The sequence below is a fragment of the Procambarus clarkii genome, chromosome 10 (assembly GCF_040958095.1).
Source record: "Procambarus clarkii isolate CNS0578487 chromosome 10, FALCON_Pclarkii_2.0, whole genome shotgun sequence".
In the NCBI taxonomy this organism is placed as follows: domain Eukaryota; kingdom Metazoa; phylum Arthropoda; class Malacostraca; order Decapoda; family Cambaridae; genus Procambarus; species Procambarus clarkii.
In genome coordinates this window covers 47,124,968-47,143,287 of record NC_091159.1, presented here as the reverse complement: position 1 = coordinate 47,143,287, position 18,320 = coordinate 47,124,968, and the positions used below count along the sequence as shown (strand labels likewise).

Sequence of the window (18,320 nt, the reverse complement as noted above, 5' to 3'; positions counted from 1 at the left end):
TAATCACCTCTGGTAATTAATTTAACTTTTATTGTAGTTTTTGAACTACCGATCTATATTATGTAATCTCACCAACCCATTGTACTTTCCTGAAAATAGATTATTATTATTATTATTAATTAATTATTATTATTATTATTATTATTATTATTATTATTATTATTATTATTATTATTTTTATTATTATTATTATTTATTATTATTATTATTATTATTATTATTAACGCTTGTTGTCGAGAACAGTTGTGAACGCCAGCTAGCGCACAAGTACATGAGCGCCCAAAATAACAAAATACGTACAGACAAGCATGTGTCTTTTGACTTCATTTTTATTAATTAACATTACATATTAGGCACTTACCTTTAATACTTATTACTACATACAAATTACCTAAGTTAAGTTTTGTTTAGTTTGTGCGTTCGATCATGTTCCTGGGCCTTCGGACGTGTGTTTACGCTGGCGGGCGTGGATGTTACGAAGTCTGGATTATGTCCCTGGATCACATCACATCCCTGAACTTCATTTAAAAACTATTTACCTTAATTTAATAACTATACGCCTATATGAAGATTTTTAACTGTTAATAGCATTATATTGTGGCTTTAATATTGAGCAATTATATATTTTCGTATATATACGAAACGTTCAAATTTTGTGTCCGAAATGGTAACAATAGAAGTGTGGGGTGGTGGTGTGTACGGAGTGACCCGCTGCCACAAGGGTGGCGGCGTCAGGCAGGTGAGGTGCTCCTCGGCCACGACTCTCGTCTCTTGACTACCGACATGTCGGATACGGAGGAAGATGTCATTGAGGGGTCTGATGAGGAGGGCGAGGCCATGACGGCGTCTGAGGTCTTGCATAAGCTGGAAGAGGTAGGCTGGTGGAGCTCAGTTATGGGGCCTGACGGCTGAGTGGACAGCGCTCTGGTTTCGTAATCCTAAGAGTCTGGGATCTTCGATCCCCGGCGGAGGCGGAAACAAATGAGCAAAGTTTATTTATTTATTTATATACAAGAAGGTACATTGGGGGTTAACAGAGAACATAGAAATTAAGTTGAATTTGCATTCTTGTAAAGCCACTAGCACTCAGCGTTTCGGGCAAGTCCTTAAACAGGTAATTTTTAGATAATTAACAATAAAATCGACAAAAGATGTTTACAGATCCTTTACAACTTTACTTTACAGGTACAAATAATTTTAAGTAGAATAATTACAGTAAAATTGACAACAAATGTTTACAGGTATATTGTAAGAAATTGACACAAAAGCAGATTAGAATAATACACAATAATAACAATACAGTGGGGCCTCAATTTACGATGGTAATCCGTACCCAGAGACGGATTACTGGATCGTAAGTCGAAGCGATTTTTCCCATAAGAAATAAAGGGAATTGAATTAATCCGTTCACCACCCTCCAAAATATTAACTTACAAATACATTTTATACTGAATACAATTTTTTTCTCTAACTACAATACAGTACATATGTTTATCTTACCTCTATGGAGGACTCTTGATGGTGTATGGAAGATGGTGATGAGGGGCGAGGAGGAGAGGTGTTACTGTTTGGAAGGGGAGTCCCCTTCCATTATAACATGAGGCAGTGAGGTCTTCTCTGGGGTACACACACTGGCACGTTTTGCCTGCATACCACTAGGACTTGCTTCTGGCTCACTGCTTGATTTTCTCACTAGAATCGTTCCATTGAAGATTGTTTTTTCCCTTCTTTCCAACACTTGTCTGTAGTGAGGCATCACATTGTCATTAATAAGATCAATGCAACGGGCTACTACAGCTTTATCTGGGTGATTCTTTTCAGCAAAACTTTGCAGTCCTTCCCATACTGCACACATTTTCTTAATTAATGAGGAAAGGACATCCTCTAATGCCGCCACCTCCTCCTCCTCCTCTGAAGATTTATTGTACTGCCTAGCTAGTTCAACAACATGAGTACTATTTTCATGTTTACTTATGACCTCTTGTTTTTTCCTCTATGGTCATTCTTAAATGTGTTTTCATATGTTGAACCTTACCACTGACTTTCTTGGGACCCATGGTGTGATATATAATAATCAGTTTTATGTTCAAAAAGCCAAAAATAGCCACAAAAACGGAATTTCTTATAGGCGTGATCGTCACTAAGCGGGCAGCTCTAGTAAACTGAGGCAGGTCGGCCCGCGTGACTGGGAACCACACGCTCGGTTGACCCAAACGTGTACCAACAAATATCGTTAGTCGACGACACTATCATAAGTCGAGTCGCATTTTTCGATCAAATTTACATCGTAACTCGAAATTATCATAAGTCGGGGCAATCGTAAGTCGAGGTGCCACTGTACACACTAATGAACAAGGATTGCTAGGTACATTAGGATAACATTTCAAGGAATAATGCAGTAAAATATGCACTCAATACAACAAACATGATATCAGATAATATCTAAGATTACAATGGTAAAGTAACATGGCTTAGGTACAAATATTGGAGGATTGGGTAGCACTAGGTACAGTGTGCAGATAAAGCAATAGGTAGAAAACTATGAAGATGAAATTAAGTACTTTTTGGTTTTAGTTTTGAATAAGGCAAAAGTTGGACAGCGTTTCACTTCATTAAGGAGTGACTTCCATCGACTAGGTCCCTTTATTTGCATAGTGTTTACACAGATTAAGTTTGACTCTGGGGATATCAGAGATATTTATGTCTGGTGTGGTGAGTATGTGTTCTATCATATCTTTCCAGGAAGAGTTTCAGAACAGGGTTTGCACTTAAGAAAAGGGTTTTATAAATGTAACTGACACAAGAGAATGTATGGAGTGAATTTATGTTTAGCATGTTTAGGGATTTAAACAGGGGAGCTGTGTGTTGTCTGAAAGCAGAGTTTGTTATTGTCCTGATAGCAGATCTTTGCTGGGTGATGATGAGCTTGAGGTAGTTTGCAGAGGTTGAAAGAGGGGCACAGATGGTATTTGTGCCCCAAGCACAGATACCATAAGTAAGATAGGGATAGATTAGTACATAATAGAGTGAGAGAAGAGCAGAGTAGGGTACATATCTGATCTTAGAGAGTATACCAACTGTTTTAGAAACCTTTTTAGTTATGTGTTGTGTGTGGGTACTAAAGTTGAGTCTCTTGTTTAAGTATAGGCCAAGGAACTTTCTATAATTTTTATTACTAATGTTTACATTGGGCCTTCTGCAAGTTCCATTTTTTATGTTCTTAATTGGCTTGTCAATAAAATGTATGTACTTTATGGGGAAAGTAAGTATTGATTGTGTAACATGTTATATTGCCTTTTAACTAGTAAGTGTGCATATTAAGTGACTTCATTAAACATACATAATGATCTGTGTGATTTTATATCTAATGTATTTTCCCTTGATTTGTATTAACAGTTGAAGTACTGTAGAATATGTATGAAATATCTCTGGCTTTAGTTGAATATTTAAAAATTTTGGTAACCACTAGTCTTTTTCTGTTGAAATTCTATTTGGAAGGTGATTACAGAATCTGAATTACTCAAGTTTTTTTTTCCCTCAGGCTTGGATCACAGAGCGAATGTCTCCTACCCTAGAGTGTCATCAGAGTGAACTGGTAGATTGTATGCTTGACCAGATCAACCAAATGACTGAAAACCTTAAACGATGCAAAAAACACGATTTTAGATTGGCTATTCATAAAATGGAGGTAAGATTAGTGTTAAGATTGAAAACCTGTAAATAAAAAAATACAGTTGAAAATTGCTGTCACTTTGTAAAGAAAGAATGGGTATCTGGTTGCTCTTCAGTGGTGCATTGGACATAAGCAATTGAAGAGTGTGTCCAGAGCTCAGGCAGACTAATTAGGACTGGACCTTTCCCGGCTCTAAGAATTCTTGCTATTTTTCACTGCCATTATTTTTTGTATACCCCAAATGATAGAACACTTCTGGGTATATTATACTTTGTATATGGACAGCAAAATAATATATGAAAATTAAATATACTGTACTATACATGAATATGCCCAGGATCAATCTTTGTAAACCTCTGTCAGCTAAATGGGATTACTCTATGAAATACAACAAAAATGGGCAAACTTTCCACACTGCTGCTGCACAAACCACTTGCAAGTAGTGCCATCTGATTCTTTCACCCCATCCTCCTGTTTTGTTTTGGTAGTACTTATAGTAACGATAAGGACCTTATTATATATACCAACGTATAACAAAATTAGAAAGTAGAAATCTGAACTATTGAGTTGGACAAACCGGAAAACTATTTTTTTTACTTGTGTTACTTTGACAAACTAAACTCCCCTAACATTCCTAGGACTAGTACTGTATAGTACATATGTATATACTAGTATATCTCTCTGGTAATCCAATGCTGCTGCTGCTTCTTGGTGGCTCCCTGAAGCCATCTCGCCAAGATGGCTTTCCTCTACTGAGTCACATCAGCCATATGAGTCCTGTATGTCCTGTAAATGTTTTAACTTTTTAACTACCGTAATTTTCCTTTCAGTTGGTTCTTATCACTAACTTTCTTAGGTGCCATGGTGACTTATGCTAAGACGGCCCATCCTCCTGGTTTGGTAGTACCTATAGTAACGTTAAGGACCATAGTACATGTACAGTATTGACGTACACCACAATTAGAAAGTAGAAATCGGTACTATTAAATTTGGACAAACCGGAAATGATTTTCTATTTATGTTGCAAAGAAAAACTAACCTAACCTTCATAGGCCTAATACACAATATCAAGGCCTATTTATAGTACATGTGTGTGCTATACTAGGCCTAGGAATATTTGTTTTTTAGCTTCATTTCTTTTCGGACTCTTATAAAGTGAATAGTACAAAATTCTACCCTCTAATTGTACGTCAATGTTTGTACTATGGTGCACATGGCTATAAAAAGTACCGTCTAAACAGGAGGATGGGTTGGCTAAGAATACAGTATACAAAATATTCCAGAAAACATGAGAAACTTTACAGAGAAGTTTAGTGAGGTGTGCACTGAATGACAGCTACTGGGAAACCAACTCATCCATTACGTGTGTTTACATTTGAGTGCCAAGCAAACAGTTGACTACCGAGCATGAACACAGCATTCGAGTGTTCAGTTGTTTGAGTTGGAAGCTGTTGCAGCACTGAGGTTCTTCTGTATATTGTTTTTTATTAAATTGGTCTATTAATAGTATAATACCGTATTGATTTATTCAGTATATGTATTTTTTTCAGATTGATAGAATAAGATACGTAATAAGTAGCTATCTTCGTGTGAGACTTGAAAAAATTGAAAGATTTGCTCATTATCTTTTGGAAAAAGAAGCAAATATCGCAGATGAGAGTATGGCAACACTGTCACCACATGAAGTTGCATATGCAAAAGAGTAGGTACATTTCCTTTATTTTGTTAGATAATATAACTGATAATGACACACTTTGAACACTTAATATTTGTATTTAATGTTTATATCAGGTCACTATAATTGTTCCTCAAGATCAAGGTTTCCCGGTGACTACCTCACCAGCAAGCTATTGCTATGCAAACCTTTCAAGCCCACAATGCTTGAGGAAACTCATGTTTATCTCTTAGAACTTTCTCCTGTTAATTAATTGTGATTTTCTGGTTTATTCCAGCAATATTCTAATGTGCTAGGAGGAGGTTCTTGTAATGTGCTTATGGCATGCTACTTAATTGTTGAACACCTCAACCATATACCTCACACCAGTTAGTTATTCCTGTTTAATGATTTTGGATCTGCCAACCCTCACATATTTGCATGTGTATATTTACTGGGGCACAAGATACGGTAAGAAATGGAGAATAAATCCGTGGAAGAGTAGGTGTTATAGACACAATTCAAGAACACTGCATGAACATCAAAAGCCCATGCTTTTTAACCACAATCTTCAAAATACATCTTGGACCACTACTACCTTGGACCATATATGGACTAAAATGACAGCTCCCCTTGCATCTGGCATAATCACTTATAACAACTGACCACTATCCTACCTTCCTCATAGCAAACATAGACATAAAACCATTGGATACTAAGAAACTTACCTTTAGGCTACACAGCAAAGCATAAATAGGGAATCTCACAAATGCATTTCACAATATAAACTGGGAATCTGAATTCAATAATACACAGGATATAAATTCATTGACCAACATTTTCCTTTCCAAAACTTTCAAGCCTCTACAACACATTGTTCTCTTCTCATCAAGCTAGTAACTTCCAAAACATTAAACAACTCCTGGCTCACAAGTGGCATACTTCTTGACAAGAAACAATAGTAGTTAAGAGATACTCATCAATACTCAGCAATATAATAATAAGAGCAAAACTTTCCTTTTATGCAAGTAAATTCAAAGAAGCAAAAGTAAACATAGAAAGTCGTCTTTAACATCCTAGGATCAAAACAACAATCACATAACAAGCAGATAAAACTCTCCAAGGATTGTTACACACTTGCAACAGACTTAGAAATGGCAACCGAATTTAGTAGCTTCTTTTCATCAGTTGGTGCTAACCTTGCCAGAAAAATGCCACAGACCCAGACACATGTTACTACATATCTTACCAGTAGTTATCCTAACTCTTCTCATTTTACCGGTCAGCCTGACAGATGTCATGTCCATCATTCTCACTAAAAACCATAGCTGGGAACACTAGTGAAACACCATTTATGGTATACAAGATTGCCACTTCTGTCCTTGCACCACCCATTGCTTTGCTATTCAACAAATCTCTAGTGTTATAAATTCCCTGATATCCTTAAAAAAGCATGAGTAATACCAGTTCATAAAGGAGACAATACGGTTGACATAAACAATTGCAGACTGATATCTAATCTACCTATACTAGTCTTACCTCCGAGTTGAATGCTCTAAGGCCCTTAACCTACTTAACGTTTTGGTCCATACTTCTTGGGGAGCAGATAGGCGCACGCTCCTTTCTTTACATTCCTCTCTCGTACTGACTAAACTCAATTATGGTTGCCCTGCTTACTCGTCTGCTTCTCCTTCTACTCTTTGCCGTCTTGATGCTCTGCACCATACTGGGTTGCGCCTCAGCTCTGGTGCATTTCATTCAACTTCTACGCTCAGCTTGTACAGTATATTGAAACTGGCTTCCTGTCTCTCCAGGACCACCGTGATCGCTACTGTCTTCGCTATCTTGCGCGATCCTTACAACACCCTCACTCTCGCCTATGTTGTGCTTTGACTTTTATCCCTCCTGTAGTCCCTGTTCCCCTTCACCACCTCCCTCTTTCGGTCCAGTTATCTCTCATACAAAATTCTCTTTCGGTTAGTGTTACCAATACTTTTCCTTGTGTTGTTTCGTCCTTGCCCCCGTGGAGAGTCCCCCTTCCTAAATTTTGTAAAACCCTGACCCACGTGATTAAAGCTTTTACCCCTCCTACAGTTCTGAAACGCCTTTTCCTTGAACACTTTTCTTCACACTCCCGCTCCATCTCCGTCTTCACTGATGGGTCTAAGTCTGCAGACGGTGTAGGCTACTCTGTTGTTTTTTCCTGACTACACCTATATGTGTTGCCTGCCTCCTTGTATCATAGTTATGTTGAATGCAAATTTTGATACAATGTACCTATTAATAATTTTCAATTTATGCTACAATTTATCTATTAACAAACAACTCTTGAAATGTTAAGACATGCATTTAAATGCTATGCAGTATGCAATATTACTCTTGAACCATTCTCAAGAAAGCTATATAACATATAGTTTCAGTAATCTGCAGAACTGTTCTGTATGTATTATTGTTCATCTCAAGAGGAACCATTTTTTGCCCTCAGCTATGCATCAAATCTGGAGTCTCACTTCCAATCACTTGTGCTGCAACATGTACCGGAGAACCTTCGTACCTTTGACCCTGCCAAGATGAGTATTAAGCCTAACATGGATAGTTACATATTCCTCCGAGTTAAGAAAGAGACTCCAGGAGTCTTGATTGAGGACGACACTGGGGAAGGACGGTACGTTTACAATAAACGTGTACATTTACCTCTATGACTGCATACTTAACTAGCCCTTGGCAGAAACAATTAATTTTCTGTACGGTCTTGGTAAAATTAAATTGTATCAAATTTAGTTAATAAATTTTCTGTGCAATTGTGAAATTCAAAGCATATAAAAATATACTATTTTGATCATTATAACTCTTCTCCGTGTTTATTCAGTATATTCTTATATGTAATACAGTATACAGTACAGTATTGCTTCACTAGATGAAATAATATTAATGCCAAATATTTATTGTGAATTAGGATAACCTGCATTTTCTTGCATAATTATACTGTACAACATAATACATTTTAGAATGGACTTGGTACACACAGTACCAAGTTACATTCTGATCCACTACTTCACACTCTAGGTTCTCTTCTGAATTTCCTTTTCAAGGATAGAAAAGGATGTTATAAAAATTATTAAATCTAGCATTGCAGCTATTGTAATTATTGGTATATTTTATTTTATATAAGAACCTTGAAACAACTGTGTTTGACTAAAGATGATAGTTCTGGGGACAGTGAGGATCTGATTAAAGCAAAAAGCAAGAGACAGACTCTTACCTTTTGTTACTAAAATCCCAGCACTATATAACCTCCCTAAAATCCACAAAAGATTTGGATATGATATGAACTCTTGGCAGGGTAGACCAGTTTTAAGTGGATGTAGTGCCCCAACCAGGCCATTGGATTGGATATGCACAGCCCTCTTTAAACTCCTACTGAAACGTCTGAAAGACACTATGGACGTCATAAGGAGATGCCAGTCACCAAGAGATCCTATACCACAAGGGGCATGCCTTTTCTCTCTGAACTTCTCTTTTCTCTCATTCTATCAGAGTACCACAGAGAGCAGCAGCTAAAAGGGTGGCAGAATTTTTATCAACAAAATTAGAATTAAACAGGGCCTGAGACAAGCAGGAGTCTTAATGCTACAAGCAAAGGAACTGTTAGAGGAAGCTATCTTACATTCAAAATTCAAAATGTTTATTCAGGTAAAATTACATACATAGAAGATGAGTTACAAACATTATGTTGGATTTATAGATAGAGCTAGTACATACTAGTGCCTAAAGCCACTAATACGTATAGCGTTTTGGGCAAGGTGAGGGGAGAAAAAAAAAAGAACCCTTAGACTAAAGTTTAATACTAATTGAGATTAAAATATAAATTGTGTTGAAAATTGAAAAAAATGAGCGACATGTAATGAGGGACACTGTTAATTTTCAATGGTAAAACCTATAGACAAATAAAGGGTACGGTAATAGGGGCATCAAGCAGTGTGGCAATAGCCGAAATATTTGTCCACAGTCTTTGAATCGGCCAGAATAAAGCTAGACCAGAGTTTATTAATATACCTACGATACATAGATGATATCTTTGGTATGGTAGGAGGCAGACAAGAACTGGATCAATTCTTTAATTGGGAAAATACAAGTGCAAAACCTAAAATTCACACGAGAAACCAATGATACAAGCATACCCTTTCTAGATACAAGGGTGTATATAGAAGCCAGTAAAAGAACTTCATTCATACCTGCTTTATTCGTCTAGTTGCCCATTATCTCTCAAGAAATCACTGCCTTACTTCTTAGCCATTAGGCTTAAAAGAATAATAAGTAACGGAGATAAACTACAAAAGGCAGAAGGATCTTTATGGAATCATTTCAGAAATAAGAGGTTACCTGGAGAATATACAAGATGCCAAAATAAAAATAGATGGCAAAAACAGATAAGAATTATTAAATCCAGCGAGATCCCGAGATGCTAATCCTCTATTTTCCTCTTTCTATTTTATTTATTACTCCTCCATTTTCCGGGAATAGTGAGACCTTTATGCCAAGAACTGTCCAATTTATGGGATTGGCTAAGACCGCCTGGGGAGAACATCCGGCATGGCAAAACTTCCCACCTTTACCTCCTATGTTGGCACGGGTCAAAGAGAAATCTCCAAAAGATATACTGGTTAAAGCTAGTTTTCCGTAACAATAGCACACCTTCCATCAACACGCAACCTGTTGAGAAGGTGTCCACTGGGTGTTTTTGATGTCCCTGTGTATGACTTATCTTTTCACATATTGTATTAAGGCCTTTTGAAAAATTTATCCATGTCTATGTGCATACATTAGGATTTTACTAATTGAATTGAATTTATGTAAGTGTTTTTATACTCGGAACTTTAGGTATGTTGTACCTCCTAGCGAAACCTTTGTTAGGCAATGTACACCTCCAGGGTTGAGGAGGTCCTACAATTAAAAGTAGTGAGCAGTTTCTTAAGTATTTCACTATCCATGTAATTAAAAGCAAGTCTGAAGTTGAAAAGCATAATACAAGAGACACATACGCTCCTCTCACAATGTTCTTGTGTTCCTCTGGTGACAGTTTACTATCCAAAACCACCCTTGGGTCTTGTTCTTTATTAGAGTTCTTTAATTCCTTTCCACAGAATTTAAGTTGTGTGGTCTTATTTTCTGATTCCACATTCCATATCATGGCATTTATTCGCATTGAATTCCATTTGTCAAATGTCGTTCCAAGCACTTATTTTATCTAGATCAAATTGAAGACATAATAATCGTCTGCATCTCCTATCTTCTCAGTATTTTAGCATCATCCACAAACATGTTCATATAATTCTGTATTCTTTCTACTAGATCGTTTATGTAGATGGTGAACATTACTGGTGCAAGAACTGAACCCTGTCGTACTCTGCTAGTAACTCTCCTCCAATCAGATACATTGCCTCTGATTACCGCCCTCATCTGTCTGTCCGTTAGAAAATTGTTCATCCATGTCAGAAGTCTCCCTGTCACCCCTCCAGCATGTTCCAGTTTTCAAAGCAACCTATTGTGTGGGACTCTTGGCCCAGATAGACCGTCAGCCCAACCATCTCTTTCCTGTAGAATCTCTGCGGCTTTATCATAAAAACTAATAATATTTCTTATACGGGATCTTCCTGTTCGAAAATCAAGCTGTCTGTCCGCTATGTCATTACTCTCCCAGTGTTCTCATTTGGTTTTAACTATTTTTCTAGTGTTTTGACTACCATGTTTGTTAGTGGTAATGATTAATGGTGTGCGAGAGTGATTGAGTGCATGTGATGAAAAGACAGCAACTTATGTTAAATGTTCCTTCTTTGCAGAGATGAAGAGGTAGACTTGGAAGAAGGCAGTCAGCATTTGATGCGGTACAAACCCATCAGTCACTTGCTTCACTCGAGCGCTGTAACCCTCATCTAAACTCCCAATGGTTGAAACATTTCTTTGAACCATGTATTTCAGAAAATTATTTGTACTGCTGTTTTACTGAAATTTAATACAATATAGAATACATTTCTTTTTTATTGTTGTACATCTTTATATTAGTGTTTAAAAAAATTGAATTTTGAGATTTTGTGTACATGATAATACTGTACAGTTCTCCCTCGTTATAGTTTCAGTAATAGAAGTAGCCTTTACCCAAATTTATTTAATAATTGTCAAATTTTTATCACCCAGTTATTTTATGACTTTCCCTCAGAGGGAGGTGGTGAAGGGGGGCTCTTGTGTGCCACCCTTGGGCAGATGATTCCTGGTCTCCTCTCCTCTTCTGCTTGCTGTGATGGTGCATAAGCAAAATACACCCCATGCCTTAGCACTGCATGGAACCTGTGCATTACCTTATGTACCTTCATATGGGAGTTGAGCCTACCCAGTGGTTGCAACCCCTGGGAAGGAGGGGGGCATCACCTTTCTTTGGTGAGGGGACAGGATTAAATGTGAGGTTTAGTATGGCCCACCTGAACCAATCGGCTCATCTGGTTAGCCTCGCCTAGTTAGACATCGGGTCAAGTAGGCATTGTAAGGTTGGTACACCTATTGGTCCCTGGGATGTTACTCAGCACTGCAATGGTGACCTACATATAGTGTACTGGTTACTCGCTGAAGTTGTCTGCCCTTATGCTTCCTATGTGGTCTATGTGCGTGTGCTGAACAGTGAAGTCTTTATCTGTTACTTTTGATCTTATTTCTCCTCAGACTCGTGGGGAGGGTGAGCAGGCTTCCCCTTCCCCCTCCAAGTCATCAGCCCATGATGGAAGGATGGGCTCCGTAGCTCCGGCTACATTGGGTCCAGACCAGGCTTCGTCTCTGACTAACCCTACTGACATTCTCTACTTTCCCTCCTATTTCCATTGCTGAGTTGAGCTCCAAACCACCCCTGGTGTGACTCCATCTTCCATTGTGACAACTTACTTTTAATCCCACCCAGACTGTAGTTGTGGCCCTCCTTAGGAGGTGGCCACTCATCTAGTTACTTTGTCCTGAGACCCCAGTTCGGGTGTCCAAAAATACCGTTGAATGTTGGGATTGGCCCTTGATTTCTTGCACCATGTTTTGAAACCTCAAAGACTGCCAGGTCTACCTGGCAGGGGGAAGATCATGTCTCAACCATTAAAATTGACACCCAGACCTTCCCCCAGACTTGAACGAAGGTCCGTAAGATTGCAGGCAAGTTTGTTCCAGACATATCGCTTGTCTTTCATTGCCATGTTTGTCGTCGTGGATCTAGTGTTGGTCACAAACTGGGCTCCCACTTTCAGCTGTTAGTGCTAATGCTCATCTTTATCCTACCTTCCTTACATGTAACCCCCTTTTCGAATCTAATACCTTGGTCTTTCACACTTTCCTTTAGCTCCAATATAACAATCCCTTCTACCAGAACTACTTTTTTGCCCCGTTCCTCTGTGGTTTTAAAGCGGTAAGCTCAAGGCTGCATTTATTGAGTCGTCTGTCTTTGGCTAGATGAGTCAGCCTTCCATCCAGCCTTTCCCATCTCACTCAGGGGTGCCTTTCAGTATTCACTAAATATTTATAATCGCATTTGGGAGACTTGTCAGTCCCCGAAGACTGGCTTCAGGCTGTTTTATTCCTATGCGGAAACCAGGTACTCAAGGAACCTTCCCCTAAAGATTTTTGTCCCCTTGCTCTGAGTTCATATGGTCAATGTCCATCTTGTGTAGGTTTTTTTTTTTTGAGATATATACAAGAGTTCTTACATTTGTGTACAGCCACTAGTACGCGTAGCGTTTTGGGCAAGTTCCTAATCCTATGGTCCCTCGATACGACCCCCACGAAGAATTGTTTTTACAACCAAGTACCCATTTTACTGTTGAGTTAAACAGGCTATGGTTAAGGATTTGTGCCCAATAAATCCTCCCCGGCCAGGATACGAACCCATGACAAAGCGCTCGCTGAATGCCAGGCGAGCGTCTTATCACTACACCACGTAGAGTGTTCTTATAACACTAATGCAACCTCTTTCCCTCTCTCAAATTTGTTTTCATTAGTATTGCAGCACAACTGATGTTGTAGTGGATCTAGAGGTTTATATTTGTTCTGCGTTTGCCACAAAGACACCTGTGGTTGCCATTTTTTTTTTACGACTTATGACTACCTGGGGGTACAATATATTGTCCCAGCTTCAGTCTTATGGTCTTTGTGGTAATCTCCCAATTGTCCTTCATAGCTTCCCTCTTTGTCATTCCTTTAAAGTGAGACTTGGTGCCATCATCTCTGCCTTCTTTCATCAGTGCGAAGGTGTTCTTCAGGAGTGTTCTGAGCACTTTAACTTGTTCGCCTTAATGGTCTTGCTTCCTCCCTTCCCTCTGGCATTTTCTCGGCCTTTTATGTTCACATTCTTACTGCTGTTGTGGGGATGACTCCCCTTTCCTCCAACACCGGCGCTAACTTGCAATTGATGCTGTGTTGTACTGGGGTAACCAATCATGGCTTAAAGTTCTCTACGACTAAGACTTGTGCTAATACTTTTACTTGGAAGCAGGTCATTCTTTTCCCCCCCCCCCATTGTTTCTCTATGGTAGTCCCATTCTGTATAAACTTTTGGGTTTGATCTTTGATGCTCATTTTTCTGGCTACCCCATATATCTTGCATCCAAGTCAAATGCTCCAAGGCCCTTATATTACTTAGTATTAACCCGTACCTCCTGGGGTGCCGATACACACACTTCTATTTGCACTCTACCTGGGTGCCTCTTCTTTGACCATAAGTTGTCTTGATGCTCTGCATCATGCAGAGCATTGCATCAAAGCCCTGGTGCATTTCGTTTGTCCCCTAACCAGAGTTTGTATATTGAAACCAACATCTTGTCACTACAGGACTGTTGGGATTATCACAGCCTTTACTACCTCAGGAGGTCTCTGCAACATCCACATTCTCACTTTTGCTGTTGGCTGTTGCTCCTCTGGTAGGCCCTGCTCCCTTTCACCACCTTCCTTTTACTATAATTGTCTTGCAAGCCTCCCTTTTGGCTTGTTTGCAGTGTCTGCTTGTGTTCAATCCTTGCAACCTGTCCTCAGACCAAGTCCATTCTATCCAGCGGTCGACCCCAAAGACACATTCAACAATTTTAACATTCTGTTCATTCAAAACAGGAATTTTCTCTAATATAAATTAATAGTTATATATTAACATATTTAGGCATTAGTTAGGTTAAGTGTTTAGGTTTTATTGGCGATTATTTGTAGCACGTGGGTGAAGCATTTACAGCATTATGGTTCAAAGAAAAGTCGTCAGCAAAGCACTTGTTCTGGAAGTGTTCGGACGTCATCAGTGGCAAGTCGTATGTAAACCGGTTTTCATTCATAAACAGGGTTTGGCAGGTGCATGGAATGGACTTTGAGGACGGGCTACCCATGGAGGATCCCACTTACAAAGTTTTGAAAGACTGATTCAGATGGTAAAGACTTCTGGCACTCTTATTATGAAATGCCTTTTCCTTGAACATTTTTCTTCGCGCTTACAGACTGTTGCCCTATTCACAGATGGATCAAAGTCTGCCGATGGTGTTGGCTACTCTAGTTTTTCTGGACCAAACCTACAGTACTGTACTAGCCTCCTACTTCTGGAGGCTAGTACTGTATCTTCACAGTTGAACTGTGTGCTATTTTTTATCTGGTACTATAACTTGCTTTATGCATTTTTGTTTTTGCATTCACATCCTTAGTGATATTTATGGTCCCTTTTGAATATCCTGCTTCACTAATTGTGCATTTTAGTTTCCTTGGTTTGTTGCATTCTTTTGATAATTACTTTTTTTCAGACACCCTTATAAGGATTTATGTCTGGTATCTGTACAGGAGTATTCAGAAAGCATGTGGTCATCTGCATAAGTAAATTAAATTTATGAATAATATAAGTCTTTAAACATTTTGAAAAATACATTGGATAAAATTTTTTGTTAAGAATGTATACAATTGTTATCACAGTTATTGGAAGCAAACAATTGTTATCACAGTTATTGGAAGCAAACAATTGTTATCACAGTTATTGGAAGCAAAAGTATTAAGTAAATTTCATAAACATTTAGTATTAATTTGTAATATAATGTGGTAAACTTAACAAGCCAATAACTGAACATAGGAATAGGGAACGTAATTTAACTAATATAATAAATAAAATCACCTGAATAATTGGGAAAGAAAGTAAAAACATTACACCACATGAAAATTGGTATATAAAACATCAGGTAATAATAAACAGGAAATTATTCAGGCATATGTCAATTAACATACAGCCAGTGTGTGCATCTTAAAGCATCACCTTTGTCAGACATTGCACAGTTGGCACAAAGCCAAGAAGACTTCAAACATTCTTTACTTCCCACAAGAGGAAATGATCACAGAATTGTAAGACAAACACTTTAAGCAATAACAAGAATTATGGTTATTAGCATAGTTACTGTATTAATATAGCTGTACTATTATTTGTAATGTTAATTTTGTTAAGTGTTTATTTTTTACAGTTAATAGTACTGTATTACCATCACTGCAATCATTTTAATTATTACTACTACTGGAAAAAGCTGTGACAGCTTTTTGGGTCATTACATTAACAAAATATAATACTTTGTTTTGCCTGAAAGTCCAGACAATATCAAATATTTCTGTATAAAATCAGTACACACAAAACTGGCATTTAGCTTCAGTGCCAGAACAGCAATTAAACTGCACAGTACAGTATATCTTTAATCAAATATTACGGTGTTACCATATTGACTTGCCTAAATGTTAAATAAGGATATACAAATACTGTACTATATTAAATACAAGCATTAAAATTAAAAAACAAATTAATTATAAATTCTTGTTATATATGGTGACAATGAGTCACAATAATATGGCTGGAGGTATGGCCAAACAACATACACCAGAAAGTGAAGAAACGATGTAGTTTTGGTTCATCCTAGACCATTATCAAGTCGTGTAACAGGACAGGGGAAGATAAAGGTAGGAATAAGGTAAAAGTAGTATGAACATAAGAATAAGGAAAGAATAGGATAAATGTAAGTGAGGCGAGAATAAAAGGTAAGAATAAGAAATGGGCAAAGCTTGTCAGTTCATGTTTGTTCAGATTTAAGTATGTACTGTGAAAGAGGAGAGTCAACAGCAACAAAGCCAGGACTAACGTTCATGTTCGGCATGTTGTGTATCGAAGCCAATTCAAGAAGATGGCATCTGTGGAGGAGTAGAGGCTTCATATATATATACAATACATGAAGCATATATACAATAGTCATATATATATATATATATATATATATATATACTGTGTACATTGGCTCAGCTAGAATGTGTACCTATCACAATGGTTTTTGTCACAGAAAAACCTATTAATTAATGTGAGCTAACATCATTCAGAACCTTCATACACATATCTACTGATGGCATGTAAAATATATAATCTCTGCTTAATCTAATAGTTGAAAAGAAGTGACTTAGCTCTGTATAAGCTGTAACATTAAGCAACCTTTTTTGACGGGTGTCAAACAAAGTAGCTCTTCAACTTTGAGAAAAACATAGCAACAACAAAATTTAAAACTCCAAAAAAATCGTGCCATAGGAGGCGAGCCGTCTGCCTGGCTACCAGCCATCCCAGATCCCACCAGGTGTGTACCACTTGCATGTCCAGCATCTCTGTCACACGGTCATTGCTGTCAATCTTGTACCGATATTTTTTGAATGTATTAATTGAAAAGTAAAGCCTAATTAGTGTAATATAGACCATTTTTTTCTTAGAGGGTTTTTCAGGTGGGATTCCAATTAGTGCCGACACCTCATCTGTGAAGTTTTGCTGCCTCTCTAGTCCTAACCTATGGAAATGTCTATCGGTGTAACCGAGACGGCGACGCCGATGGAGCTCTGACAGTGTGGCATCATCCATTTCCTCGCGGGACAGCAGAGTAATCACTCCTTTCATCACTGCCATGAAGTACTGAACCTGCATAAAAATTTATATTCATTGTCCCCAATTGTGCTTATGTGATGCATTTTTTTTGTTTTGTTGATTGGTTTTCATATCTGCAGTACAGTACTACTACTGCTTCCACAGTCAGATAATTTACTCTAGCCACCTTTTGCAATCAAACATATAAATGTTCCTCAACTGAATTAAATTTTTGTAATTCTTACCAATTCTTCCTTTCAAAAAATTTTTCAACTTGCTCATCCTCAAGTAAAATATTAATCTCTCATTGAGTTACCACATTTTATCAACAGTTGGTCTCTATTTCACCAGTGCTTTAATTATCAGTACTGAAGACATTCAATCAAACATCTTTACTAGCACTTTTATCACAGAAAAATCATTTACTGGGTCTTTAATTTTCTTCACAATGAATGTCCTACATTCTTAGGAAGTGTAAAGCCAGTTTTGACCAAGTGTAGGACAAGTTTTAGCAACATTCTCAATTATGCTTAAGTATAACTACTATTTACAATAATCCAGATTTCTAACTGTGTGCCCCATTTACCGATTATAACAAAAATTATCTAATTACACATCATAGCTTATCACTGGATATTTATCATTTACCCATAATGTAAACTCTTTAGAAAACAATCAAATTTTTTGCAATTTATAACCTATACTTACATTCACCTCTTGGCTATCCCTGTAGTCCTGAAGGAACATGTATTTTAATACATACTGAATAAATAAACTCTGTATATAATTATACATACTGTATATATAATTACAGTATATATATATATATATATATATATATATACTGTATATATAATTTTAAATTTTTTAATATCACTTTGTATCTATGTTGAATATTGGATGCACGTACTTCCCTGCCTGTGGGCTACCTTTATCCCTCGTACAAGAATGATAAAAAGACTTGATGCATACTAAACATATAGATTGCACCAGATACCCAAAAGTAAAGAGGCAGGTCCCAAGAGAAAAGGCTTTGTTAAGCACACAGAGGTAAGAACACAAAAGTTGCAGAT

General features: G+C 37.6%; 2 protein-coding genes across 2 annotated transcripts in view; one reads left to right on the top strand and one right to left on the bottom strand.

Annotated features, from left to right (window-relative positions):
- The first annotated feature begins 667 nt into the window (after positions 1–667).
- LOC138363077 (DNA replication complex GINS protein SLD5-like) lies at positions 668–11,357 on the top strand. Its single transcript, XM_069322010.1, has 5 exons — positions 668–873; positions 3,542–3,688; positions 5,224–5,375; positions 7,813–7,992; positions 11,168–11,357. Exons 1-5 carry the CDS (start codon positions 784–786, stop codon positions 11,262–11,264), a joined length of 666 nt encoding a protein of 221 aa, XP_069178111.1. The 5' UTR covers positions 668–783; the 3' UTR covers positions 11,265–11,357.
- A 3,825-nt stretch (positions 11,358–15,182) lies between these two features.
- Positions 15,183–18,320, bottom strand: part of LOC138363076 (uncharacterized) — a 31,084-nt gene continuing 27,946 nt past the window's right edge. The window contains exon 6 of the mRNA XM_069322007.1: positions 15,183–17,301. Within this exon, the coding sequence (XP_069178108.1) occupies positions 16,846–17,301 (456 nt within the window). The 3' untranslated portion in view covers positions 15,183–16,845. The remainder of the gene's footprint in view (positions 17,302–18,320) is intronic.